At 42.5% G+C, this 27,808-nt stretch overlaps 1 protein-coding gene across 1 annotated transcript in view; it reads right to left on the bottom strand.

Moving 5' to 3' along the window:
• Window positions 1–27,808, bottom strand: part of DISC1 (DISC1 scaffold protein) — a 295,665-nt gene that overhangs the window by 173,321 nt on the left and 94,536 nt on the right. Inside the window, 2 exon segments of the mRNA XM_060096696.1 lie at window positions 12,317–12,505; window positions 26,646–26,748. Of these exon segments, the coding sequence (XP_059952679.1) occupies window positions 12,317–12,505; window positions 26,646–26,748 (292 nt within the window).

Raw genomic sequence — 27,808 nt, 5'->3', positions numbered from 1 at the left:
AAAAGCCAGTGACAGTTTAAAAGGTCACCCCATCCATCTGGCCCTCTTCACGCCAGGCCAGCCTCCATCACCAAGTCCTGTGACTCTCCCACAAACTGCAGCCTCAGCGGCCCTACACACCATCAGCTGACACACTCCTTTAGTCCGTGAGATAACAGCATTCCTTGGGAAGAAACAAATTCCTATCGGCAGGAGCGTTTTTTCTCATGGATCTATTTAAGTAAGTGCGAAATTTTTTTAAAAGGCCAAATACAGTGAAGTACTCAATGTAAGATGCATCGTACAGAAAAAGTAAGGCAATGGACATGACACTGCACATTTCTCTCAGCTTCTTTATTTTAATGGTCGTGAAAATGTAGAACGCTCCCTTCCACAGATTTCTTGTAAAAAGTGAGATTGGTTTATTATGGTCCCGATTGCAGCTGTTTCCTCTACATCACAGTTGTTTTAAAGGCCAGGCCCAGTAAATATTAATGCACCGAGTGGAAACAATGCCTTTACTCGGGAAAACCTACGTTGTTTGTTAAATGCTTTGCACCCTAAGCCTTAAGAAGTTTCAGAATTCACTCTGTTACCTCAACATGTTATCATTGTTTATAAAGATTTCTCCTCTTGGTCCTTTATTAATCATGATAATGGGTTAATTTCACACATATAAACACAACATACAAACAGGAAAAAATAATAATAACCATATTAGGTAAAGATTAGGAAACCATCAAGTTGCCCCCACCCCTCCCCCCAAAAAAGGACAAGGGATATAGACAATACACAATGGAAAAAATCATAAAGGCACCAAAAAAGCAAGTGCAACCTCATTATTAGTCAAATATATGCCAAAACAAATCATGAATTAAATACCATTTCATTACTGTTATGATATTACATAATTTTTTAAAGAAATAACGTTTAGTGTTGGAAAGGATGGATTGGGGGTATCAATTAAACTGGTATAATCTTGTTGAAAGTCTTTGCAGAATGTATCAAGTCATAAAATGATTGTGCTTTTTGGCCCAGAAATCCCATTCTCACTTTATCTTCAGAAAGGAATTCATAAACTGATCATTAAACAAATCAAAATAAGGAGAGAGTTAAGTAGGTCATGGTATATTGATTCTTAGAATGTTATGCAGATCCTAAATACTAAACTGGAATGCTGTGTTACAACAAGGAAATGGAAATACGTGATGAGGAGTCCAGCTCTGGAACCAGACAGGTCTGAGTCATGTTCCAGCTCTTCACTCCCACCCACAACCCTCTCAGCTCACTGAGCCTCAGTTTCAGCATCAGTAGAATAGAATGATACATTTTTCTGAACATACAGCAATAAGGATTGAATGATGTAATGCTTCCATTATTGTCACATAAGGCTAAGAAGGTACAGTTGTGCCCACACTCTGAGTACAAGTGTGAAAAATGTCTACATGTGGTCCAGGCACTGGAGGGGACAGCAAAAATGCACCTAGGGACTCTGCTACAAAAGTTGGATGATGGACATTTGTTGTTCGATTTTTCAAATGTGTTTTATTCTTATGATATTTTGTGAAATAAATTAAAAAGTGAAAAGAAAAAAAAACCCGCTAGAGCAACTCCAGGAATTTCATAAGCTTCAACATCAGAGGATTCTTGTGTAATCCATCAGGAAAATTACTTCACCTCTGAAGGTTGCTGCATTCTCAGGATTCCAGACACTGGGGAATTTCAGTGTTGGGTGACCTTCTCAGGGAAGACCTGGAGTTTGGTATTCAGCCCCTACTGTTCCTCAATCTCTGAAAATAATACAGGGTTGGGTGAAGGGCAAACAGACATTCGCCAAATTCTAATTTATCTGTCTTGATGATACAATTGGGACATATGGACCAAAGTCAAATGCTGGATCAGATGCAAAGTTAAAAAGAGGCTCAAGGACTTCCCTGGTGGCCTGCCAATGCAGGGGACACGGGTTCGATCCCTGGTCTGGGAAGATTCCACATGCCACGGAGCAACTAAACCCATGCTCCACAGCTACTGAGCCTGCGCTTTAGAGCCCAAGAGCCACAACTACTGAGCCCACGTGCTACAACTACTGAAGCCCACGCACCTAGAGCCCATGCTCCGCAACAAGAGAGGCCACCACAGTGAGAAGCCCGTGGACCGCAACGAAGACACAATGCAGCCATAAATAAATAAATAAATTTATTTTTTAAAAAAGAAAAAAAGAGACTCAAGACTCTGGGACTCAGTCACCTTGTCCCAGCAGGACCAGGCTTCCTTTCATTAATTATACCCTGAAGTCATAATATATTTGCATTAGACTCTTTCTTGGGAAAGGCAGTATAATATTTAGAAATACATAAAGTGTAAAGCAGCTTTAGTAACACAGATGAAAAGAGAGCTGCTCAAACCAGGGTAAAATAACCAAAAATTTAACATCATTTGGCAAATGAAAAGAAAAGAAGTCTGGTTATCATTAAATTTAAAAGCAAAGTATGCAATCAGTTGTTAATGAGTTATAAAAACTTTGGATAGTTTAATGTCAAAAGACAAATAAAATTACCTTCTATAACTATGTGAGCATGTGAGCTATCAGCATATCTGGTTTACACATTTTTGATGTCAAGTCAGTAGATCTTTAAGCAATTCTTGATTGTTTCTGCCATGCTATAAATATTAAATTGCAGTGTATTGGCTTAGAATTGTCCATCCCAACAGGGATCCAACCCTCCCCAATTACATAAAAATCTGGAAGGTAAGTGGATGGGGCAGGATGGCCCTCCCCAGAATTATGGTGGGACCTGGGCAGCAAAATTTGGTGCAACAAAATCATGAGGGCAGAAAACACTTATGAGCATACTCTCTCTCCTTTACAAGAGCTAGGAAAACCTGAAAAACCAAATTAGCAACAAATGATCTCTCAAAAAGAATTGTCTCTCTTGGGTTGCAAAACATATGGCAGCTTCAAAGAAGAGGAAGTACACAGCAAAATGGCAGGAGGCCATAACTCATGGCAAAGCCAAAGAGGAAAACAAGACATTTCTTATAAAATTAAGCATTGAAAAGACTGTGACAGTATAAAATAGGTCATAGCACCAATAAAATTGAATTCTGCAAAACCTCACAAAATTGGACTCAGAAAAACAAAAAAAGAATCAGTCTTAATCTTGCAAAACCCTGAATTATAGAATATAATAAATGTTGTTTATTTAAAGTTCAAAAACTCACTCAAGAGAAGCTTAGAACAATGGCCATCACATTTTGCAAGTTAATCCCTTGTAATTAATAGGATGGCATATTAGTAAATACTTACAGGCAAACAGGGCTTATCGTGGTTCTCCGCCAGAAACTCTGACTGGGGTATCAATATACTATTAATGCCTGAACTTATAGGAATACAAAGGAGAACACTGACATTTAAGCGTTTTTGAACAGGAAGCTGAACTATACATAGTTCTTTGAAAAAAATATCAAAAAGTGATTTGAAGTTACCAAATATGTATCCAGCTGAATTGCTATAGTTCAACTATTTTCTCATTTGTGGTAGAATGCTAAGTCCCTGTTAGTCAACCTTCCAAAATAAAGAACCTGGGTTTTAATACAAAATATGTGAGTATCATATGGGTGATAACCTATAGAACCTCCTGTCAATTTAAATGATCCATCAGGTGTAGGAAAATTGCAGGCAGCAGATCATCATTTCAGGCATGAAATATAGAGCGTGTACTCAGAAATTTCAAAAATGAAAACAGCCTCTCTTTTCAGGACACTCAACATCATCAAGAGATCCTGTTAGTAGACTTTTGTTTCATAGTCATGATTCTGAGTGTAGTACTGAGGTAGGGGGTGGTGAGGGTGAGGGAGGGTGGAAAAACCTCATGTTTGGGAATCAGGTTCACAAAGAACATAAAGCCACATAAAAGGTGAAATCGCAGGAAAAAGGGATTCAAATCCTGGCCCCAACCCCTCATGTCTGTGTGACTTCGGACAAGGCGCCCATTCTCCCTAAGCCTCAGCGTCTTCATCTGTGAAACAGAGATGATGCTGGGCTAGCCACACAAAGTGTCCAGATGATCAGACGAAATGCATGTGCAGCCTTAGCGTAAAAAGGAGAGAAACCAACACTTGTTACTGAAGAGAAAGTGACAACATACAGGGGATCATTCCTTGCTTTCAAAGAACATATCAAATCCATAAAAGCTAGAGCTAATCTGTGCACATGGTCAAGGGATCTAATAAATATATGCTAAATATATACAATAAAGATCAAAGGAAGAAGAAGTCCCAAAAGCACTCACTTTTAAACCCATAAGGATTTATATGAGGATAATATGAATAAGAGAATTAAGTTCCACTAATTCCAATTAAGTTTTAATAATCATAACAATAACACGCTATTTTCAGATCATAACAGAATGCTGAAGTTGTTCAGGTAACTGAGGGTAGTACACCTCCCACCCAGGGACGTTTAAACACAGGTGTGGAGAGATATAAATGGAAAAATAAAACAATGAGGCTAATGGAAGCAGAAGCAGGAGAATATCTTTGTGACTTAGGATGGGGGAAGGTTTCTTAAACAAGATGCAAAAATACAAAACTTCAATCACTTAAGATGTATACTTTAAATATCTTACAATTTTGTTTGACAATTATACCTCAATAAAGCAGAAATTTTCTTAAAAATGAAGAAAAAAAAACAGGTGTGGGAGGTACAGGTGCACAAAAGACAATGCTGATGGATGTGAAACATTCTACAATACAGGATACAGGCCCACACCACAAACAACCCCCTCAACCTCCACGGCCAAGAGCACTCCTCCAGGAATCTCAGCATCCCACTTCCCACTACATTTAGCTTAATCTTTAGGAGAGAGTGTATGAGTGTGCACGGGTGTGCACACACCAAGGTCTTCAAAAGCCCCGAGTCCGGCTTCCCTGGTGGCGCAGTGGTTGAGAGGCCGCCTGCCGATGCAGGGGACACGGGTTCGTGCCCCGGTCCGGGAAGATTCCACATGCCACGGAGCGGATGGGCCCGTGAGCCATGGTCGCTCAGCCTGTGCGTCTGGAGCCTGTGCTCCGCAACGGGAGAGGCCACAACAGTGAGAGGCCTGCGTATCACAAAAAAAAAAGCCCCAAGTCCAAATGATGAAATGTACCAAGACACTAGGACAGGCACTGGTTGCCAAGAATGACCCACAAAGCAGAACACCTGTGAAATACTTAAGATTCACATGTACCCACCTTATAACACAGAATCAATTCCTGCTCCAAACAAATCAGCATGTCAAAAAACTGCCTGTTGCAATTGGGTATGAAATACCGTTGACGTTGTCATTGTATTCCCACCTAGGGGCTCTGTTAAGGGAGTATTGTTATGGGAGTATAAAAAGCAAATGGAGAGACACGTAGAAAAAGAAGTAGCATCAGTAAGGATTTCTAAAAAATAATTGCATGGATAAAAATAGGAGAAGGAAATCAGAAATAGTTGAAAGCAAGATAAAAAGGGAACAATGTTGGATAGAATCATGGGAATTCAAGACCGGTAGGGACTAGAGTAACTGGTGACTTCATCTCTGGCAGTGACTGTCTGATTCATTCTGATTCATTCTGGAACACAAAGGTGAGCACGGTGCCTGGCATATTGTAAGTGCTCAATAAATGCTTATTAAAATGATGGATGCATGCAACAGATGAATGGATAAAGAAGATGTGGTACACGTATATGAAGGAATACTACTCAGCCATAAAAAAGAATGAAATAATGCCATTTGCAGCAACATGGATGGACCTAGAGATTACCATACGGAGTGAAGTAAGTCAGAAAGAGAAAGACAAATATCATATGGTATCGCTTGTATGTGGAATCTAAAATATGACGCAAATGAACCTATTTACAAAACAGAAACAGACTCACAGACATAGAGAACAGAGCTGTGGTTGCCAGGGGGAGGGGGTTGGGGGAGGGTCGGAGTGAGAGATTGGGATTAGCAGATGTAAGCTTTTATATATAGGATGGATAAACAACAAGGTCCTACTGTATAGCTCAGGGAATTATATTCAATATCTATGATAAACCATAATGGAAAAGAACATAAAAAAAGAATATACATATATATATAACTGAATCACCTACTGTACAGCAGAAATTAACACAACATTGTAAACCAACTATACTTCAATAAAAAAATTAAAATGATGAATGCATGGATGGCAATGAAACTTAGAGATCTGGTTCTCCTGTGTCATACATCAAGCACCTGGGAAGCAGAAAGAATTTCATCCATCAAACCTCACATCGTGATGCTATACATGCCAGGTGTGACGCAGGTGATGGGAACGAACAAAACAGAAACTAAACTGAGGCCTCCTATGAACTAATACAGGCTTTTTGCACTGTTGTGGGGATGCCTCCCAAAGGAATTATCACAATTGTTTAATAAAAGAGGAAGGAAGTTAATTACAAATTTCAAGCTTAGAAATTCACAGGCAAAAGTGGCTGAAGAGAAATAACCATACTCAGAGAGAGACAAGAATAAACTGGAAAGAAGAAAACCATGGAGAGAAACAAAAATGCAAATGCATATTTAACTGGGATCCTGATAACATAATTAATAAGATGAATCAAAGATAAATGATTAGAGATGTGAAGGCTCAGCTCACAGAAAAACCTGAGAAAAAAAGATTTTGAAATTTTAAAAAGTTTCCCTTCAAAAGGTTCATATTATACATATATTCAATCTAGACAAACAAAAATTTCCAGTCAGAGAGGCAGACACAATTAAGATATTTACCATATAACAATCTAAGTTCCTCCACGTACAGAACCTGCAAGAGTCATCTGGTTCCCAAACAAATAGCTCGTGTCTCATTTACCAAAAACTCTATCACGATTCTGGCCCAAAGACAGCCAAGTTCTCCACCAAGCAAATTTTAGTCAAAGCTCAGGGGAAGAAGAGACATTTGGTGTGTCTACAGAATGGGATCTCTAACCATCCCTTTAGGTTCTAGGGACCTAGGACTGGTGATGTCAGGTCACTGGAAGATTCCATATTTAAACTCAATTAGCCCAAGCCCTTCCTAATTCACTTCCATGGCATTATATGTTAACATAAGGTTTCTTAACATTTGGAAGAACTTAGAAAGACTCCTTCAAAAATCTGCTGAGTAACTGGATCTTTGTGTGGAAAAAATGTACAAAATCACAGATATGAAACCTGTGTACAGTTTCACAGTCTACCCATGAACGCCTGCTTTCATCCGCTAATTTTTTTTCTCAGAGGTGGTTGGTAACAGCCATGTGTGCTTTTGCATTTGCTATAAATCTATTCATGAGGACTTTCCATTACACTCTCAAAAAAATCATCTTTAAGAATTTAACACCACTCCACATTCCTGAAAACTTCGGGCTTTAAGCTACTTTTGAGGAAAATGGGCGATGCTTCACCTATCGTTTTTGCTCTGGCTTCTAGGAAGTTCATGATCACGTCATATTCTCAACCAAAATAATTAACATTCATCATTAGCATTTTGTCTCAGTTTTTCCATTTTATTTGTTAATTTTGTTGTTTCCATCTTTGATATATACTTATATATATTCCAGTCCTCCATTTCTTCCCTACCCCCCAAAAAAAGACATTTTATTCCCCTGTTCTAATTTTTCTTGAAATTTTTATCTAAATATAGCTAATAAATGTGGAAAGGGAGTGACTGCCTATATATGCAGAACCTGTAAGGCACACAATCTCTAAACCAAAAGCTTTTCCTTAAAGTGACTTATGAAAGATGTTTCACCAGTGGACTTAAGAGTTAAAAAAACTAATATCTCACTAAAGGGCATCATACTTCCTTTTATTAGCTATCAGGAGGTAGTCCAAAAATAAGGGCAGGATTGTATGGGTGTGGCCTTTCTAACCTAAAGCAAAAGGTAGGTACTAGCCCCAAACCATAACTGAAAAGTTGACGCCACTTCAACTTTATCACCCTTAAAAACGGTCCCTTGGGACTTCCCTGGCAGTCCAGTGGTTGGGACTTAGCCTTCCAACGCAGGGGGTTCGGGTTCGATCCCTGGTCCGGGAGCTAAGATCCCACATGCCTCTTGGCCAAAAAAACCAAAACATAAAACAGAAGCAGTATTGGACCAAATTCAATAAAGACTTAAATTAAAAAAAAAAAAACTGCCCCTTATCTGCCTTCCACTTCCTCCTTACTCACTGAAAGGCAAATAAATGAGTTTAAGCTGGACACAGCCAGCCATCACTCCCAGAAAAAAACCAGCATTTGACACCCCACACTGAGAATCTCTTTACGCATTTCACAGACCCTACACAGATTCCTGACAGCTCACTGGGCCACAGGCCCCGCCACATTTTTGAGCTACATCTGCAGTATCTTTTCTACTTGGGCAGCTCGTGTAAAGTAGGAAAATTCATTAACATGCTAATGATGCCCTATTTAAATTCCAGCCCTGATTATTCTGTGATTAAATCTCTCCCCTTGACGTCTGCTTCCTTTATATCTGAGTTATTGTACGAAATCAACAATATTAATAAAGTACAATACAGATTACCAACTTATCCACAAGGGATGGAAAAACAGTTATGTAAATCTCAGGGTTGTCTTTTTTTTTTCTGAAGAGCAGATGTAGCAAACTGTAAAAAAGTTACTGATTTTTTTTCATCCCACTATCCCTTAAAAAAAGAAAACACTGAAATCCACAATAAGTAAAGGTTTATAGTTAATTTCCACAAGTATTCAGCGGTTGAAAGATTTAGTTTCTCATTCTATTATACTGCATCTAAAACTGCTCAGACTTCAAACATGAAGTCTTAAGAACTGCTGATAGGGGTATAAGCACCCCCCTTTCCTCCCCTCTTCACAGAGACTGTGTGACACTGAGACAAAAGTCGATAGACTCAGTGATGATTTCTGTCTCCCTTTAATCCACTGGCATATTTCAGTCCTTCTCATCATATTGTTCTGTGTGCTGCCACCCCAATCTGAATATCCAACTCAAGCATCTTCCATGAAAGACAATCAAACTTATCATTGCTCTCATTAAATTGGAAAATGAATTTTAAACTTTTTTTTTTTTTAAAGAAGATCCAAGGTCTGGGTCTGTGATTCAAACTAAGGGAAGAAAGGACTAATGTTTCATTTTAACATCTGGCCCCAGTAAATGAACAAGTATTTGTGGTCTATTTACTATTTTTAATGACATCGTGCTGGGTACTGCCCACGACACAAATGAAACCTAAAGACAGTGTTTTCACCTCGATGGACTTACAGTCGGGCCAGAGACACAGGATGTAATGACATGGTAAGTGATCAGCAGAGCAAGTTCATCTATGATGAGTCATTACACATATTCTTCCCATCATTAACAATCCTCTCGAGCCTCCCTGGTGGCGCAGTGGTTGAGAGTCTGCCTGCCGATGTAGGGGACGCGGGTTCGTGCCCCAGTCCGGGAAGACCCCACACGCCGCGGAGCGGCTGGGCCCGTGAGCCATGGCCGCTGAGCCTGCGCGTCCGGAGCCTGTGCTCTGCAACGGGAGAGGCCACAACAGTGAGAGGCCCGCGAACCGCAAAAAAAAAAAGAAAGAAAGAAAAAGGATCCTCTGAATGAGACAGACTGCACCCTAAGACTGCAAATCTCCCCTCCCGCTATAGAAACAGAACCCTTGTACACAAACATGGCTGGGTCAGCCAACTTGGAGCCAATGTCACAGAGCCTGGGTCCCTGACCGTCATGGAGTGACTTGTTCATCCGTGAATTGCCTTTTATTCCCAAATGCTGCATTCTGCAATCACTGCTGGAAATCAAAATCTGTTTTTGAGAACACTACACAGTGCTCATTTTTTGAATAGTCTTATTTTAAAACGTTTTATCTAAGATTAAAAAGAGTCAGCTCATGGTAATACATGCAGAAGCGTACTACGTCTTTGTATTTGCTCTATGTTTAAACTTGAGCACAGAGCTCCCTCCAGATTTTTAACTCTCAAAATGCAACAAATGAGAGAATATGGTCTTTTGGTCTAGTTTTATTACTATCAATGGGTAAAAGCTTCATTTTACTAAGGAATTCTTTCTCTCTTTCTTTCTTTGTCTCTCACACTATCTCCAATCCAAGATTATTAATTTGGTTCACCCAAAGCCAAGTCACCTCAGATTGCTTAAAAATTAGCGTCGGCCTAACGCAGAGGGAAAAGGGTAGCTGATCCAGCAAAATCCAAGTATAAAACATAAAGAACGCCTTCACAACAGTAATGAGCCATCTGCAATTTAGAATCATCCATGGTAACAATCTCTCGTTCCATTTGTTTATGTTTTATTCATCATTTTGGAAATACTCAGTGAAGTGACAATGATGAGATTCAAAAAATACTTTACAGCTCTTTTTTTAAAAAAAGAGATATTAATGGCTTTCAAGAGCTCAACTGTTCAAATGAAAATATTGCTGCATCCTATTATATATAGGATGGATAAAAAAAGGTCCTACTGTATAGCACAGGGAACTATATTAAATATCCTGTGACAAACCATAATGGAAAAGAATATGAAAAGAATGTATGTATGTGTGTGTGTGTGTGTGTGTGTATAACTGAGTCACTTTGCTGTACAGCAAAAATTAACACAACATTGTAAGTCAACTATACTTCAATAAAATTTTTTAAAAAAAGAAAATATTGCTGAACTAAATTTGTCCAAACTGGTTCACATCTTTATTCTTAGATATAAATTTCCCATTTTGCACCAAAAGACTTGGGATGACAACGTGAGACATTTCATAGTTTTCGTTTTTTATTATTTTAAAAATTTATAGCAAAAAATCATTTAAAATATACAAGGTTAGTCCTATAATAATGTAATAAACTGCACCATCACATCTTGGAGGAACGTGTTGTTATAGTTATATATTTCTCAGGACTATAGTTATATATTAAGGCTCAAATGCAGTCTCTAGTTACATATTTGGCAAAAACAAAGCTTTGACCTACAAAAGTGAAAAAAAGATAAGGCGTTCTGAGTTGTTGAACCAACTTGAGGGTGTCCATGGCTAAGAAGACACGATAATGCTTGACCATCCCATCTGTCATTCAAATAACTGTGAAGAAACCTCTCTCTACAAAATTTAGTAAGTCTTTAAAACTAAATGTATTCATAGTGAAATGACACACCTATTTCTGCTAGCTGATTTCATATTTATTTATTTGGTTTTAAATACTAATCTTCATTTACTTCAATTGGTGGAATATTTTCAAATAGCCCTATTTCAAATCTGGCTAACTAATATCTCCATTCTTTTCTTATTTCTTTTTAAACAAGCATACTTTGTAAATACAGTCCTTTATTTGTATATATGCTTTTCATTTTCCTAGTAAATATTTATTTAGGGACAATGATTTACTATGCATGAACTTTGCCTTCCAACAACCTCTAGTTCCCAGGGGATGTGCAAGGGTGTGCGCACACACACACACACACACACACACACAATCTCAGGATCTTAATAAATTACCTCCCTTAATTTGTACTACTTAACCAGCCTATGAGATGGATAATACTCTTCTCATTTTACTGATGAAGAAACAAGTTCCAGCACCTAATATATTTTAAATCTAAATTTTCTTCCTATGATTTCATTCTGTATATTAGAAATTGAATCATCAGAAATTCTTCACTGTGTATGTGTTTTTGGTTTTTTTTTTTTTTTTTTTTAAGAAATAGGTTTGGCTTTATCAATTTGGACTGAACCACCATCTTCTGAAAGCATTCCTCAGAGTGAAGCCTCAAGGTGACCTCATTTACAGTTAACAACTGGACAGGAAAAGACCACACGAATACTTTAACTCCTCCAACACACAGATACTTTGGCCAAGGCAGCACTGGCATCTTCGACATCATTCTTCCTGGGGAAAGCAGCTCTCAGAAAAGCCCACAAAGAGAAGAGGCACTTAATGGTCTTTTCTCAGTTTTCCCAGAGCCAGCCTGCTTTCATCTGCGATTGTGCAAACCAGAGGCGGAGCCAAGGAACAAAAGGGAGATAATTGTCAAACAGTGAAAATTCTCAAGAACTGTGCCAAGGGGGAGATTGCTCTAAACAATCACAAGGCCATTAGCAAGTCCAGGGTAGAGGAGTGGGGGAAAGACAGAAAATGAAAAGGCATCTCATGCGATAGCCAAACAAAAGCTGACAAGAAATTCTGCCGCATTTGCTGAGGCTCCTGCCAAAAATATCCTCCAGGAAAAATGCTGTGTGTCTCCAGGACACCCTTCACAGTGACGTTCACGTGAAGCAGTACAATAAATATCACACATACATGAGACAACTGTGTGACCACTCACCATAGGCAGTTTTCCCCTGATCCAGTTCTCTCCTGAGGCTGCTGTAATCTTCTTTAACACTTCCCAATTTCTGGACGTTCCTGGAACTCAGCACCAACAGTTTGTGGAGAAGTCCCTCCAGCCTTTCCCTCTCTGATGTTAATGATCTAATCTCCTCTGTGAGCTCCTTGGCTGTACAGAAATGGTTTCCTGCAGAAAAGGAGGGAAAACAAGCGTTGCCGCATCCTTACCTATGGAAGGTGCAGCTAGCATGCACTAACAGTGTGGGGAAAGGGGGATGAACTTTGCAGCTACATCCAACTCCATTAACAGTCTTCTGTGGAGGAATCTGGAAACACACTGACTGTCCTCCTTAAGCTGAAAAAACCACCAATCCCTTTAGCAACTTATTCTCATTATATTCTGTTTTAGGGGTTGCATTGGCTAATTCACATCCTTCTGAAACATGATGGCACAAAAATATCCCAGTGAAACCCAGGGAAGCCACGTGGCATCATTCCATACAAACATCCAAATGTCAAAGAGGTGAAATATTACAGTAGGGTGGAAAGGGACCAGGCCTTGGAGTCAAACTAGACCTAAATTCAAATCCCAAATTCGAATCCCAGTTACACAAACTGCATGACCTTGAGCAAAGAAATCAGCATATGGGATTTCAGGGCAAACTTCTTATAAAATATGATTGTGCATTACAGGTGGTTACAAGAATAAATGTGAAATTCTATAAAGCTCTGAGCATTGAATTTAGAAGGGTTGCAAGAATCAAGGTCAATATACAGAAATCAATTGTATTTCTAAATATCAGCAGCTAATAATTGAAAGATGAATTTTTTTAATATCATGTATAAGATATTTTAACACTCAAAATACTTAGGGGTAAATTTAAAGAAATACATGCAAAACCTCTACACAGAAAACCATTTTAAAACTTCTGAGAGAAACTAAAGGAGACTTAAATAATTAGAAAGATATACTGTATATACATACATTGGAAAACTGAATACTGTTAAGGTTTTCATTTTCCTCAAAATGACCTATTGATTCAATACAATTCTAATCAAAACCTCATGTGGGTCTTTTGTAGAAATTGACAAGCTTATTCTAAAATGGTAAAAGAAAATGCAAAGGCCTAGCTAAAGCAAAACAATCCTTAAAAGGTAAAACAGAGTTAGAGGACATTTGCTACTTGATTTCAAACTAACACTGAAGCTACAGTAAATGCAGACAGAATGGCACTGGTGTACAGACAGACAAACAGATCAATGGAAGAGAACAGACAGTTCAGAAGTAGACCCACCCTCACACAGTTAAGTAATTTTCAACCAAAGTGCCCAAGCAAGTCAATGAGGAAAACAAAATACTTTCAACAGATGGTACTGGAACAACTAGCTACCTATATGGGGGAAACATTAACCTTGATACATACCTCAAATCATACACAGAATTTAATTAGAGATGGATCACAGATCTAAACGTAGAAGTGAAAACTATAAAGCTTCTAGAAGAACATATAGAAGAATATCGTTCTAACTTTGGAGTCAGAAAAACTTTAGATAAGACACACAATATACTAATTATAAGAGAAAAAATGAAAAATGGGCTTCATCAAAATTAAAAACGTCTACTCTTCAAAAAATACCATTAAGAAAACGAATAGGCAAGCCACAAACTGGGAGAAAATATTTACAATGCATACATCTGATGAAGGACTTGAGTCCTGCAACTCAATAGTTAAAACACAAATAACCCTATTGAAAAGTAGGCAAGGGCTTCCCTGGTGGCGCAGTGGTTGAGAGTCCGCCTGCCGATGCAGGGGACACGGGTTCGTGCCCCGATCCCGGAAGATCCCACATGCCGCGGAGCGGCTGGGCCCGCGAGCCATGGCCGCGGAGCCTGTGTGTCCGGAGCCTGTGCTCTGCAACGGGAGAGGCCACAGCAGTGAGAGGCCCGCGTACAGCAAAAAAAAAAAAAAAAAAAAAGAAAAGAAAAGTAGGCAAATGGCACCACAGGCACATTACAAAGATATATAACTGGGGCCGAAAAGCGTATGAAAAATGTTGATGATCATTAGTTGCCAGAAAAATGCACATTAAAGCCGGAGAGATTCCACTACAAAACCATTCAAGTGGCTCAGATTAACTGGACTGAAACTGCCTAGTGGACAAGGACAAGGAGTTACCAGAACTCTCCTGTGTGACAGGAGCATGAAATGTACAAGCACTTTGAGAAAGGTTCTGTCAATTTCTCATAAAGTTAACATACACCTATCCTTTGATTCAACAATTCCACTGTTAGGTATTTACCCAAGAGAAATTGTTGCAGGAAGGGGGACCCCTTCCAGGGCCCGAGAGTGGGCTGTTGTCTAACACTCAGAAATGAACTGTCCGAGGAGACACACGTGCTGACAAAGCAACAGACTTTATTGGGAAGGGGCGCCCGGGCGCAGAGCAGGAGGGTCAGGGACCCCAGGAGGACTGCTCTGCCACGTGGCTCGCAGTCTTGGGCTTTATGGTGATGGGGTTAGTTTCCGGGTTGCCTCTGGTCCATCCTCTTGATTGGCCCACATTTGGTCTGACTCGGGGTCCTTCCTCGTGACGCGGGCATCTCTCAGCCAAGATGGATACCAGCACAAAGGGCTCTGGGAGGCTGGCAGGACATATGGGCTGGTGTCTCCTCCCTCCTTTTGGCCCCTCCCGAATTCTCCTGGTTAGTTTTCAACAGCAGTCCCTTATCGGGAACTCCTGCTGTGAGACAACTCATGAAGCGGATATTATCGTGCCTGGCCGAGACAGGCAGTTTCGTCAACAGTTCCCTAATAAAATGAAACATGCAATCAAAAAATACTTGACTCAAATGTTCATAGTTGCTTTACTCATTGTTCCAAACTGGAAACAACCTAAATGTCCATCTACAGGAGAAGGTAGAAACAGTGGTACATCGGAACTACCCAGCAAGAAAAAGGCACAAACTCTACATACACGCAGTGACATGGAAGTATCTCAAAAAAAAGACACAAAAGAATGCATACTATAGGATTCCGTTGATATTAACTTCTAGAACAGGCAAAACGAATCCATGGTAGAAGACGTCAGAACAGAGGCCATCTGGGGAAAGGGGGATGATGACTGGGAACAGGCACAAGGGTAATGTTTCTGGGGTGATGAAAATATCTTGATAGGGATGCTGATAACACAGGTGTCAAAATTCATAGAACTGTACACTTAACATCTGTGCATTTCACTGAATGTAAATCATACCTCAATAAAAAAGGAAAAATATATTAGGGAATATTTAAGTATGAAAATTATACCATAATTAATAAACATATCACATTAATAAGCACTCCATAAACAATAGTTATTGTTATTAGAGGGCTCCATTATATTTCCTAAGAGTTTATTATCACCATAATCATGATAACAGCTATTAACTTTCTCTCCTTCAAATCTCACCAAAACCCTTGGTGATAATACACTCTATGTTATCTATTCTAAGATGCACTTTTTTTTTACATTTTAACATCTCTGAAACAGGGATGTGTCTTACAATTACTATTATCTAGGAGGTAGTCTGGATGAAGTTGCTATTACGTGATTGTTATTCTTGGTGGCCTGACTAAGCATCTGTATCCCCCTGCTGTTTCAATGTACAAACCATTTAAGGGCCCTTTGAGTCCTGTTCCCTGAAAACCTTCTGTTGAGATGGATTTGTAAGATTAGGAAAGCACCAGCATTTAAAACTTGAAGAATGGTGTTAGCAGCTTGGCAGAAAATCCTACAGAAAACAGTAGTTCATTCTTGGAGAAAAAGAAAAAAAGTTGCATCACCAGTCACCTCACTGATGCAGAGGATGATACCGTGTGGAGAAACAGGAGCCTTGACTTGAGTCGAACTGTGTTTTAGGACAGACTAAGTATGAAACATTTTAGGGAAACCTTAATCCATTCATTTTCCTTATATTTTCCTTTTTAAAAGAGTGATATGTGATTTTTCAAAAGCTTAACTACGTCTAAAAGAGCTATTTCAATAAGTATAAAATAAAAACTCTAAGCCACAGAAAGCACTGTATCATTGTTTAATTGACAGCAATTTTTCCTTCTTAGTAGTATATAAAATAATGGCTCATTTTATGGTCACTAAAATACACATTGTTATCTCTACTTTACAGTGGAGAAAACTGAAATCTAGAGAATTACACATCTTGCTGAAGCTTCCATAGCAATAAAATGCAGGGCAACTTTCCAACTCAAACATAGCTCAAAAATCCCTACTCTTAAGTATTAAACTGTGCTGTTTATTTCTTTTTTCTTATTATTTAATAGGCAGATTTCAATATGATATCAGTGTGGGAAAGGTTACACAATTTTTCCCCACTTTAAGTGCATTCTGCACACCCAGCCCATGCCATTTCTGTTACTGAAATCCATAGTTTCAGATTCCATGATTGCATAGATGTCTTTTGAGACTATTTATTGTCTATCACTATGTGGGCACATACGGAAAGGGACAAGACACTGGCCCTGCTCTCCAGGAAGTTACACTGAATAAAGGGGATAAGATGTACAGTAAAAAAAAAAAAAAAGGTAAATATGCTCTAGGAGGGCTCAGAGAAGAGTGATCATTCCAGAAGGGGAGACAGAGGCAGGTTCACCAGCAAAGAACAGAAGGTCCCCAAAAGGCGAAATGGGAAACTTGTTAAGCAAAGGGCATTGTCTCGCGGGGGATGGTGCTAGCAGAAGAGAGACGTGTGACCAAAGACTGGCCAAGACATTGACAGAGGGCCCCAAATGCCAAGCCGATGGGTTTGGACCCATTTAGGAGAAACAAAGTCCTGATAAGGAGAGCAGACTGGATGCCACAAGCTTTGAGCTGTAAATGGAAACACAACGAAAACGTTTCTGGATCCGTGATTTCTACGTGAACAATGACCGGTGAGGGCCGTTGCGAGTGGAGCCCCCTATGAAGGGCCACAGAGAAGCCAAGGGACCTGCCACGCCGTGGGGAGACTGCGGGAGGAGCCTGCAGCCCCAGAAGTGTGATGGCCTCTGGGCAGAACAGCATGAGCACCCACGGTGCCTTCAAGTTCCCTTCTCAGCCTGGGCTGAGGGAGCTCCCACCTTTCTGCTGAGCCATATTTTCAAGCCAGAGAGTTAGCAAAATGGCAGGGTGAGCACCAACAGTGCCCCAGAGACACCAGGCAGAAGGTGCCAAGTGTGCAACTTCCTCTTGAGAACAATTCAGAGAGAAAAAGCCTCCCAAAACAAACAGGAAGACACTACAGAGACGGAGTGAGTGCCAGCATGGAAGGTTTCCTGGAAATACATCCTCAGGCCCTCCTGCACCTCATCACCGGCTCTAGAGGCCAGGGCCTTAATAAAGCATGAGAGAGATCACTAATTAGGATCCTTGATCCGAAGGGGTGTGGCTTGGGAAAATGCAGCGTGATGTGGATGTTTTACATACACAGAATGAGTATGAATTCCCAAAGAGACAGATAACATCAAAACCCATGCCATGATAAAATGCTACACTCTCCTCGGTTAATATTTCATAAGCATTTTGGCCTCAGATCCAAGCCCATGAGGTGAATCTTGCTTGATGCAGCCCTCCCCCATTGCTGAAACTGACCAGAGCTCCGTGATGAAAACTGAGAAAAAGAAATGCTGATCCCTGAAGGAAGTCCCATCGGTGACCCGGGGACCCCAATCTCCATCATCACAATGGGCCTTCCCTAAAGCCAAGGGGGAATCTGTGTACGGATGCATATCCGCCTTTGCATCGAGCTGCGCATATGCCTGCCTGCTGTGCAGCAAGCGAACTGCACTTGGGCCCTCATGTAGGTTTTCTAAAGCACCTGTCAAAATATTTTATTCTACAAGTAACACAATTAAAACCCTCTGGGTGCATGCCAAAGCTGAAACTGATTTTACTCAACCTGTTGTTTCTAACTACATCCTCTGTGTCTCTGAATTTAAATAGTTACCTTCCTCTACTTCACGGTATCTGGGGGTTATTTTTTGAAGTCATTATTTGAGTCTCATTTTTTAGATTACAGGGCTCTTGTTGTATGAATTCTCATTTAGTCTTTCCAACAATCCAGGAAGGAGGTCTTGTAATGATTGTCCTTGGTTTCCAGTTGAAGAAACTGAGACCCAGAGAGTGACCTTCTCAAGGTCACAATGTTTTGGAGTTCTAAGATCACACATAAGATTACTGAACTTGAACTTGGTTCTTCCAACCTCATGTTAGGGGCTTATTCCATCAAATACAGCTCAGTAAGGGACTTGGTCAAAACATGGCCACAAATGACCCATAAAGGGAGGGAGCACCAAGGTGGCTGAGGTTAAATCCTGTGCTCAGATGGGCTGTTTCACCCAGTCAGTCCACAGGCCTCACTATTACCTTCACCGGGGGACGTGCACACGCACGGTACTTGCTGGGCCACAGACATTTCCATTTATGACGATCCTCCTAAAGTTATCCGCTTCTACCTACCCAAATTTGAGCTATACTTCTTTTCGAAGGAAAAAGAAATAAAGCCAGTGTTGAAACATAATCAAACCCCAAAATAATAGAGTGCTGCATCTCTTCTCTGGCATGACACCAGATCTTTCGAGGAATTCCAAGCTCAAGACCACACCCTCTGCCTTCCAAGCCTCACGCTCAGCGATGTCAAGGCCACAATCACCAACCAACTGCTCCCCAAACCCCCTCTGCACGGAAGCTCCTTTGGCTGGAATTTGCCATTTTCCACTCGTTTTGTTTCTTTCTTCCAGTTACCATGATTTCCTGATATACCGAAAAGCATTCTGTGTGAGCAGAGCCCCGTGACTGGTTTTGCACATCAAACATTTTAGAAATGGTCACATTTGATAGAGAAGACAAGGGGAAGAGAACGCTGGAACACAGGATTTTACATAAAACATAGACTGCTTCAAATAGCTTGAGAAAGTGCAGTGTCTGGTGAGAGACAAAATATACAGACGATGGCCAGATCATAAATAGAACAGAAGCCCAGCCTGCAGCAGCCTGCCCGGGAAACCCACCCCTGTGTACAGTGACCAGCTAGGAGGCCAGCTTGTAGGAAGTCAGATGCCATCTCTAGTCACAATCCAGGAAGCTGAACAATAACTTCTGTACCAATTCGTCCCAAATGGCCAGGACTTGATTAATAACAACTTCCCTAATTTTTGTCCCTGCTTCCAGCTTAGGACCAACCAGAGTAAGTCAAATGTGCTCCCCTTACCAGTCACATTGGATGCTCTAGTTAACCCACCCCCAGCTTCTCCAGGCCAACAGCCTCCAATCACACGTGGAACCTTCCTTTGTTCCACCACGAAGCTTTCCCTCTCCTCTGCCTGCCTTAGAGTCGCTGCTGAAACACAAGCGATGGTGGTTGCCTGCCTCGCTATGGTAAGCTCTGAACAATACCCTTTCCTTCTTCTCACTTGGTGGGTCTTTATTTCTACCCTGGATAAACATCATCTTTGAAAAATCTTTACTGAGCCTATCAGCTCCCCCAGCCATTGATCTAAACCATGAACTTTTTTAGAGAGAAGGAAACATTTTGCACTTATCTAGAAAATCTAGTGTTATTCTAAGAATGTTCCTATTTCCCTCCAAATCATAAAGAAAGAAGAATTCAGGTAATTCCCTAGTGGTCCAGTGGTTAGGACTCCATGCTTCCATTACAGGGGGCACAGGTTCCATCCCTGGTCGGGGAACTAAGACCTTGCAAACTGCAGGGCACAACCAAAAAAAAAAAAAGAGAGAGAGAGAGAAAGAAGATTCCAGGCTGCCATTTAGACACATTTGTCTCTAACTAACGCATTTTAAGTATAGATAATTTTTATTCTCTATAAAGGAAAAGTCAAATCAGATAGAACCATCTTTAAAAAACAAATGGCTTGGAGTACCAGAGACATCTTGATATGCTATTTAAGAATAAATGATTATTTGGACTGTTTGTTCCTTGGAAACAGACAATCGGAGGCAGATGAGAAAGAAAATACACCACAAACTGAGGGGAGATCCAAATGAGGTATGGAAACAACAGATTCTGGGGATCAGAAATCAACAAATGAGGGTTCATTTTTTTCAAACAATTACTCTCATCGACTGTCTCCTGAGTGCCAGACATTAGGCAAAGCCCAGGAAAAAAAACAGCAAAGTGACTCAACACGTGGACCAGAACAATAAGCGGGGCTGCTTCAAGCAGGGAAAGGATGGAGCCAGAAACTCACGCAGGATGTCAATATGAGCAAGCTTCAGAGCCCGGGCATCAGAGAGCTGGGCCTTGATCCTGGGGGCGGGGAAACGGTCAGAGCACAGCTGGCCCCATGCAAGATGACCATGGGACACTAGTCAGGTTACAGAGCATGACGGAAGCAGAGCCCAGTTACAGGACACGGAGCCCAAGACAGAAGGCCAGGGACAGCCGGGAAGGATGCCAGTCGCGGAGACACGGACATGGATTCCCACCACTGAAACATCTTCTGTTTCTGGGAACAGGAGGAGGGTAAGGAAGCCACAGCTGTGAAAGGAAGGCACGGCAGGCTAAGCTCAAGACAGGAGTGCTCATCACCAGAGGTCAAAGGCTGGGCAAGGCCCGGCCTGGTTCTAGAAAAGGAGATAGGCCCCTACTTCTGCCATTGACATCCTGACCACAGAGCCTGAGGTAGGCACACCCATCACACCCTCGGGGCACTGAGACCATCCCCTCACTCTCCCCGCAGCAGCCTCTGCCCAGCCTAGGGAGAGGCCAACGCAGTCGAGTTTCACGTGAAGCGGGCAGTTTGGGCAGCACAGACTCATGGAGCCCTGGTCTGGGCGGGTTCCCTTTGGTGGAGCACCCTCCTGAGATCTCTCTCACGTGCTGTCCAGCCCGCCAGTCGGCAAGGTGGGCCTGAGGTTGCCTCTTGCGGAGAGAGGCCTCTCAAGCTCCACCCAGAAAAGCCTCAGTGAGGCCCAGGGACACGGGGCCTGAAGTGGGCAGTCAGACCAGACCTGCTCCGGGCCTCAGGGAGATGCTCTGAGCCCAAGAGCTTGGCTCAGCTTCCTGGGCGGCATCCAGCCATGACACTGACCAGTCCTCCAGGGCTAAGGTTAATTTCCTGGCCTGGGGAGGGGACCAGCAGGGCTCTGGGCTTCTGAACTCAGTGCTGAAAACCAAAGGGACAAACGAAGGCTCGCCATCAATGAGCGGCCCTGCCTAGCTCAGCAGGCAGGAGACTGTGCAGGCATTTGGGGCCCAAGCCACTTTGTAAGAAGGGATGCAGATGCCACCACAAGCCCTTTCGCTGCAGGTACATGAGCCAGTCACCTCCTGACGAAACCTCCTCCCACTTGGACGCTAGTTAAGCATCTATTGCCTCTGCACACGGAGCTCACACACATTTATTATCCAGGTATCAGTGTACTGGTGCGCCATATTAGTCTAATTCACCACCTCATTTAATTCTGACAGCACGCTAAGGTAAGAGTGTGACTGTTATCCTCCTTTTATAGATGAAGAAGCAAGATTTTAAAAGATGAAATAATTTGCCCAAGGTCACCCAGCCAAGTGCTGATTAAGCTGGGCTTGAACACAGACCTCTCAGATTCCAAAGCCAAAGCTTCTGTCTGCTACGCAGTGTGGCCTCTGCTCTCAAGAACCAAGAGGTCTGTCAGCCCCGGTCAGCTCCCCATTCTAAGCCACTATGCACAGACATGGGGGGATGACCTTCTCTAGGATGGACAATGACAACAGTACCTACCTGTCCACAGTGATGAAAGATGGGTGTGTGCTTTCAACCAAGCTGTTCTCTGCCAAACATCACACGAGTTAAGGCAGAAACAGAGAAGGGAGAGAAAAGAGATGAATAAGATACAGCTTAGTCAAGAGTTGTGTAGGTGAATGAAGACCGGGGAGAAATCTAGGTTCCTTGGAGTTTTTGAAAGCCACAGGAGCGGCGGCGAAGAAGTGGACTGAGAGTTCCATGAAGAATCCACTGTATATCGTGAAATAAAATCTAGAGGATTGTTGTGTTTGATGTATTACCATTGTCTGTGTTCTTGTCTCATATGACCTACACTTAAAAAGAAATGATGAGCTTTCTAGGTTTTCTTAATGTATATTATACCACATTCAACGGGCTATATTAATGCCACCATAGCTCTTCTAAGCATCCGTATAAGATTTCATACACTAGCCTTCTTCTCTCCCTTTTTTACTGATAGCATCTTAGTTAAGTCAGTGAGTTCCAGCCCCAGACATTCCTACCTCTGTCCCACTGTGTACCCCATTGCAGACCGGGCTTCCTAAAGTCTGGCTTTGATCATGTCCTTGCCTTGCTTGAAAATAAATTATCGCTGCTCTTAGATACGTTTACCCTTAGCCTGCTGTATAGAGCCCTGGACAACCAGGTCCTAACCAATGATGACTAGTTAATTCCTACCACAGTACTGACCCTACACTGGAGTCAATCTCAACTGCACTTCCCCCTCAAAACACAGCCATGTTTTTCCACCACAGCCAGTCCAGGCATATCTCGTTCCACTCTACTGCATAATTATTATAAAGGAAGGGTTCTTGTCCTGTCCACTGCTGCACCCTCAGTACCTAGAGCCAGGCCTGGCACTCAGGTGCTTGATGCCATTACCTGTGGCTGAAAACCTGTCCACATCTTTAGTTCACAGGCTCCTGCGGTCTCTTAAGTCACTGTGGCACACTGTAAAACATGGCCCCCAAACTCTCTGCAACCCTCCCACTGACAGCTGTCCCCTGTGTCCCTTTCTCTTGAACCAGGGCCCCAGGACTGCTCCAGCAATAAAATAAAATGGCAGCTGTGATGGTTTTAAAATGTGCCCTTCAGATTCTTCAATGCTCCTCCCTTGGGGTGGCATCTGTCTCCCCTCCCCTTGAGTGTGGGCTGGACTTAGCAATTCCCTTCTAGTCACTAAAGCAGAGATTGTGCGAGTTTGGAAACTAAGGTCCAACAGGCACTGTGTCTTCTGTCCTGTTTGCTTTCACTCTCAGATCACTTGCTCTGGGGGAAATCAGTGACCGTGTCATGAGCACCCTACGGCATGGCCCACGTGGCAACGAACCAAGACCGTCTGCTGACAGCCAAGTGAATGAGCTTGGAAGCAGATCTTTCAGGCCCCATCAAGCCTTCAGATAACTCCAGCCCCGCCCTGTATCTGGACAGCAACCTCGGGAGAGATCCTGAGCTAGGATCACCCAGCTAAACTGCTTCTGGATTCCTAACCCTCAGAAACCGTGGGATACAATAAATGGTTGTTGTTCAAGCTACAAAGTTTGGGGGTAATTTATCACCTATTAATAGAGACGCATGCCAGTTTCTGAGTCCAGGCCTTAAGAAATAAGAAACTTCCATGTCTTATCTCTTGGGACACTCACTGTTAGAACCCAGCAGCCATGCTGTGATGAAGCCAAGCTGGCGATAGTGACGTTACCAACAGACATGGTAGAACCAACGTGGAAGAACCAACAGACAGATAGACAGACCAACCTGCTAGTCACAGGAGTCCTGGAAGGGGACTCACCAGCCCCAGCTGCCCCGCCCTAACTGACCCTCCCACCCCCTGCCCAAATAGCAGGTTCACGAGCAAAATAAGTGATTGGTGATGTTTTAAGCCGCTAAGTCTTGAAGTAGTTCATTATGCAGCAATCACTAACGAGGACAGATGTTGGCATCTGAAAATAGAATGCTGCTGCTACAAACCCTACAACCTGAGGCGCTGACTTTGGGACCAGGTGGCAGGCCTCAGTGAAGGCTGAAAGGAAAGCAAGAAAAGTATTATTGGAAGCCAGAGGAAAAGGGACCCCTATAATATAGTGACAGAAAGTCTGGTAGCATTATCAGCCAGACAATATAGAAAACAATTCCTAGTGAAGCTAACCATACAGCCAAAGAGATTTCCAGGCAGGATACAGAAGTGCCCACTGGCTTCTGGTCGCTGCCTGTGATCAAGCGCAAGAAAAGAGAGATGAGTTAAAGCACATACATTTAAATATAAAGGAGCCAGGACTTTATATTTAAAATAAAAATAAAGTTTTAAAATAAAACTGTTTCTTATTCCCCGTCTCTGCAGAGAGCAGATGATTCTCAAATGAAGAAAAGACCTCAGTCCATCGATCAAATCCAGGATGGGAGATCTAGAAACTTTCAGACAGACGAAAGGCCCTCTAAGAACCTAAGGGTATCCCATAAGATCCTCTCCATTCAATAGGGCTTCTGAGAATCTCAACAGCATTGTCCCAGCATCTACACAGAGAACCCAAAATAGGCCTCACTTGGAGAGGTTTGTGGTTGTGGCTTTTATCTAGCGGAGTGAGGGTCTGCCATTCTGAAGGTACCAAAACATCAGCACCCTCAGCACCCTAAGGGAAGTACCTTTTCCCTCCTCGGGCCTTCCCTGCTGTGCAGCATAGCTCAAAAGGAAACAGAAATCGCATTACGTGCAGAAGTTAATGATGACCCGCCTGCCACTAGCCCAACCCATGGGGCAGCCCGTTGACTGAAAGCCCTGTTCCCCAAGGGGCTCAAGAGTGACCAGGAAAAAGGGGGGTCGGGAGGTGAGTTCCCACCCCAGTTAACTCCCTCATCCGATTAGGCCTCACCAATTTCCCAGCTGATCTAAGAACTACACAGAAAACCCAGGCCCCGTATGCAAGATACCATGTTAAGAATTTTCCCTGCTGGGGCTTCCCTGGTGGCGCAGTGGTTAAGAATCCGCCTGCCAATGCAGGGGACACGGGTTCAAGACCTGGTCCGGGAAGATCCCACATGCCACGGAGGAACTAAGCCCTGTGCCACAACTACTGAAGCCCACACGCCTAGAGCCCATGCTCCACAACAAGAGAAGCCACCGCAATGAGAAGCCCATGCACCACAACGAAGAGTAGCTCCTGCTCGCCACAACTAGAGAAAGCCTGCACGCAGCAATGAAGACCCAACGCAGCCAAAAATAAATAAATTTATAAAAAATTTTAAAAATTTTTAAAAAAAGAATTTTCCCTGGGATCCTAACAGGAAATTATTCACATTTGAGAGCGGGTTCCCCTTCTGCTCGAATGATGCATCTCCTCCCTGGGGCTTAATACAGACACGTCCACCTGTATTCCCAGGAAAGATACATTGATTAAGAAAGGCAAAAACCCTAACTCAGAAGCAAGACTGTATTCAGTCTTCTTTTCCCCTCTTATCAGGTGGGGCTGTAATTCCAAGTACATGGCATGTGAAGCTGTGAAGAGTCAAGTCCCACATTCACATGCGCGTGTGCTGTGGGTTGTAAATAACACGTGTGACTGCGCCGGGCGCCAAACTGCTCGTTAGCTGCCGACATTAGTTGTTTAATGATCTGAAAAGCAGAAGCTTCCGATTATTGTATTCCTTCTTAAAATGCCATTTAAAACCCATACATGTAATTATTATACCTTTTCATTAACTTTTTATGATTCTTCCGACGCTGATGAGCTGTGGATTCATTCAACCTGTACAACTCAGAATCCTTGGAGGCTGTCATTACATATAACTGGGCTAAGAATCCATCTATCACACCTGGACTCTAGCCTCCAATCTATCACCGCTTAGCTGATGGAGTGAACTTCACCAGAGGACACACCCCAGGGCCTCAATCTCCCCCTCTGTTCCTCAGCATTGCAGGATCTCTCCCTCCTACTTGATAGAGCTGATGTGAAAATAAAATAAAATAACCAATGCAGAGGAATGTTCAAAAATACTGTTCAGGTGATGGAGTAAGATGCTATTTTCAGAGGCTTGTGTCTTCAGCTTACCGATTAATGGGAAAAGATATCCCCGGCTTAAGGAAGGAGAATAATCTACTGAGTACCCTCCAAAAATCTATAATCTATGACTAGATTGTTACTCTGAGTACCTCAGCTTATCTCCTCTTATCACTCCTTCTGCAGAGGAAGGGGCTGATCACACCCGATAACCCTCATTGAGCTTCTCCAGATACACATAAAGCTGTAGAAACGTCGGCTAGCATTGTATGGCATCCAGAGTATCTAGTCTCTAAACTCTTAAAGAAACAGGAACTGCAAGTCCAGACTATGGCACCTACATGAATAACTATCTTATATGATATGTGCATGTGTATTTTTAAGAGTCTTATCCATCCCTTACAGGGAAAAGCACGCCGCCCATCTATCCCATGGGTTGTAGTGAAACTCCCCAGAAAGGCTTTGAGCTGTTGAGCATGACATCAGTTACAGGTAGAATGTTAATCCAAGACAAGATACGGATGCGGCGGTTGTCATCACTCACTCCAACTGCCTCCATGGTCCCTCTGTCCCCAGGTACCTGAGATGGCAAGCACTTTGGCTTCAAGCAACGCCGGCAGTTGGGTTTCAATATCGTTAACTTTCTTCCTCAGGGCACTGCAGAGTCTTTCACTCATACACACCTAGAGGGAGAGAGACAGCCATGAGTCATCATGTATTTACGTAAAAGTCAGAGGGCAACAGAGCGCCAGACAGATTCCTGGGTTTATAAGTAATAAAGGGGGTGATAAAGAGTAATTGGGGACCTCCCTGGTGGCGCAGTGGTTAAGAATCCGCCTGCCAACGCAGGGGACACAGGTTCGAGCCCTGGTCCGGGAAGATCCCACATGCCACGGAGCAATGAAGCCCACAAGCCACAACTACTGAGCCCGCATGCCACAACTACTGAAGCCCATGCACCTAGAGCCCATGCTCCACAACAAGGGAAGCCACCGCAGTGAGAAGCCCACACACCACAACAAAGAGTAGCCCCCTCTCGCCGCGACTAGAGAAAGCCCACGCACAGCACCAAAGACCCAACACAGCCATAAATAAATAAATAAATAAATGATTTTTTTTAAAAAAAGAGTAACTACAGGAGAGTTCTTAAAAAGCAAGCAATGCATAAAGGAAAGAAGGAAGAAGGGAAGGGAGGGAGGAAGGGCTAAATAAAGCAGGCACTGGCATATTCCCAGCATAGATCCTACAGCTCTCACACACCTGAACACAAAACTGAGATGCACTCACACAACAGAGCACAACCACAAACTAAAATAACTCCAGCCCTCTGCCTGCTCCCTCCCGGGGCCTCTGCATTCTTACTCCTTCCTTCTGATTGGCTCAGCTTGTCCCTGGTGACTCAGTTCACTCACAGCCCTCAGGGCTCTGCCCTGGGAAGAAGGGCCTTGCCGGTTACCCACAAAAAAACAGCAAGCCCTCGGCCCTCCCTCCCCTTCCACCTGTCCCCTGCTGGATGTTTATCCATAGAGCTCTCTCCAGCTGACACACTGTCTTTCTTCCCTTGTTTTTTTATTGCCTTTCTGGATAGGATACGTGCTATGGGAGCAGGGATTTTGATCTGTGTCTAACACGTAGTAGGCAGGAAAAAATGGTACACAGATGTTACAATCAAGGGCAGAGCATTCCTAGTTGACGTTGTCTGATAATACTCGAGGGCAGATACTTGCTGGGATGTCAGATTTG

Source organism: Mesoplodon densirostris, chromosome 1 (assembly GCF_025265405.1).
Source record: "Mesoplodon densirostris isolate mMesDen1 chromosome 1, mMesDen1 primary haplotype, whole genome shotgun sequence".
Lineage (NCBI taxonomy): Eukaryota > Metazoa > Chordata > Mammalia > Artiodactyla > Ziphiidae > Mesoplodon > Mesoplodon densirostris.
This window is presented reverse-complemented; position numbering and strand designations above follow the sequence as displayed.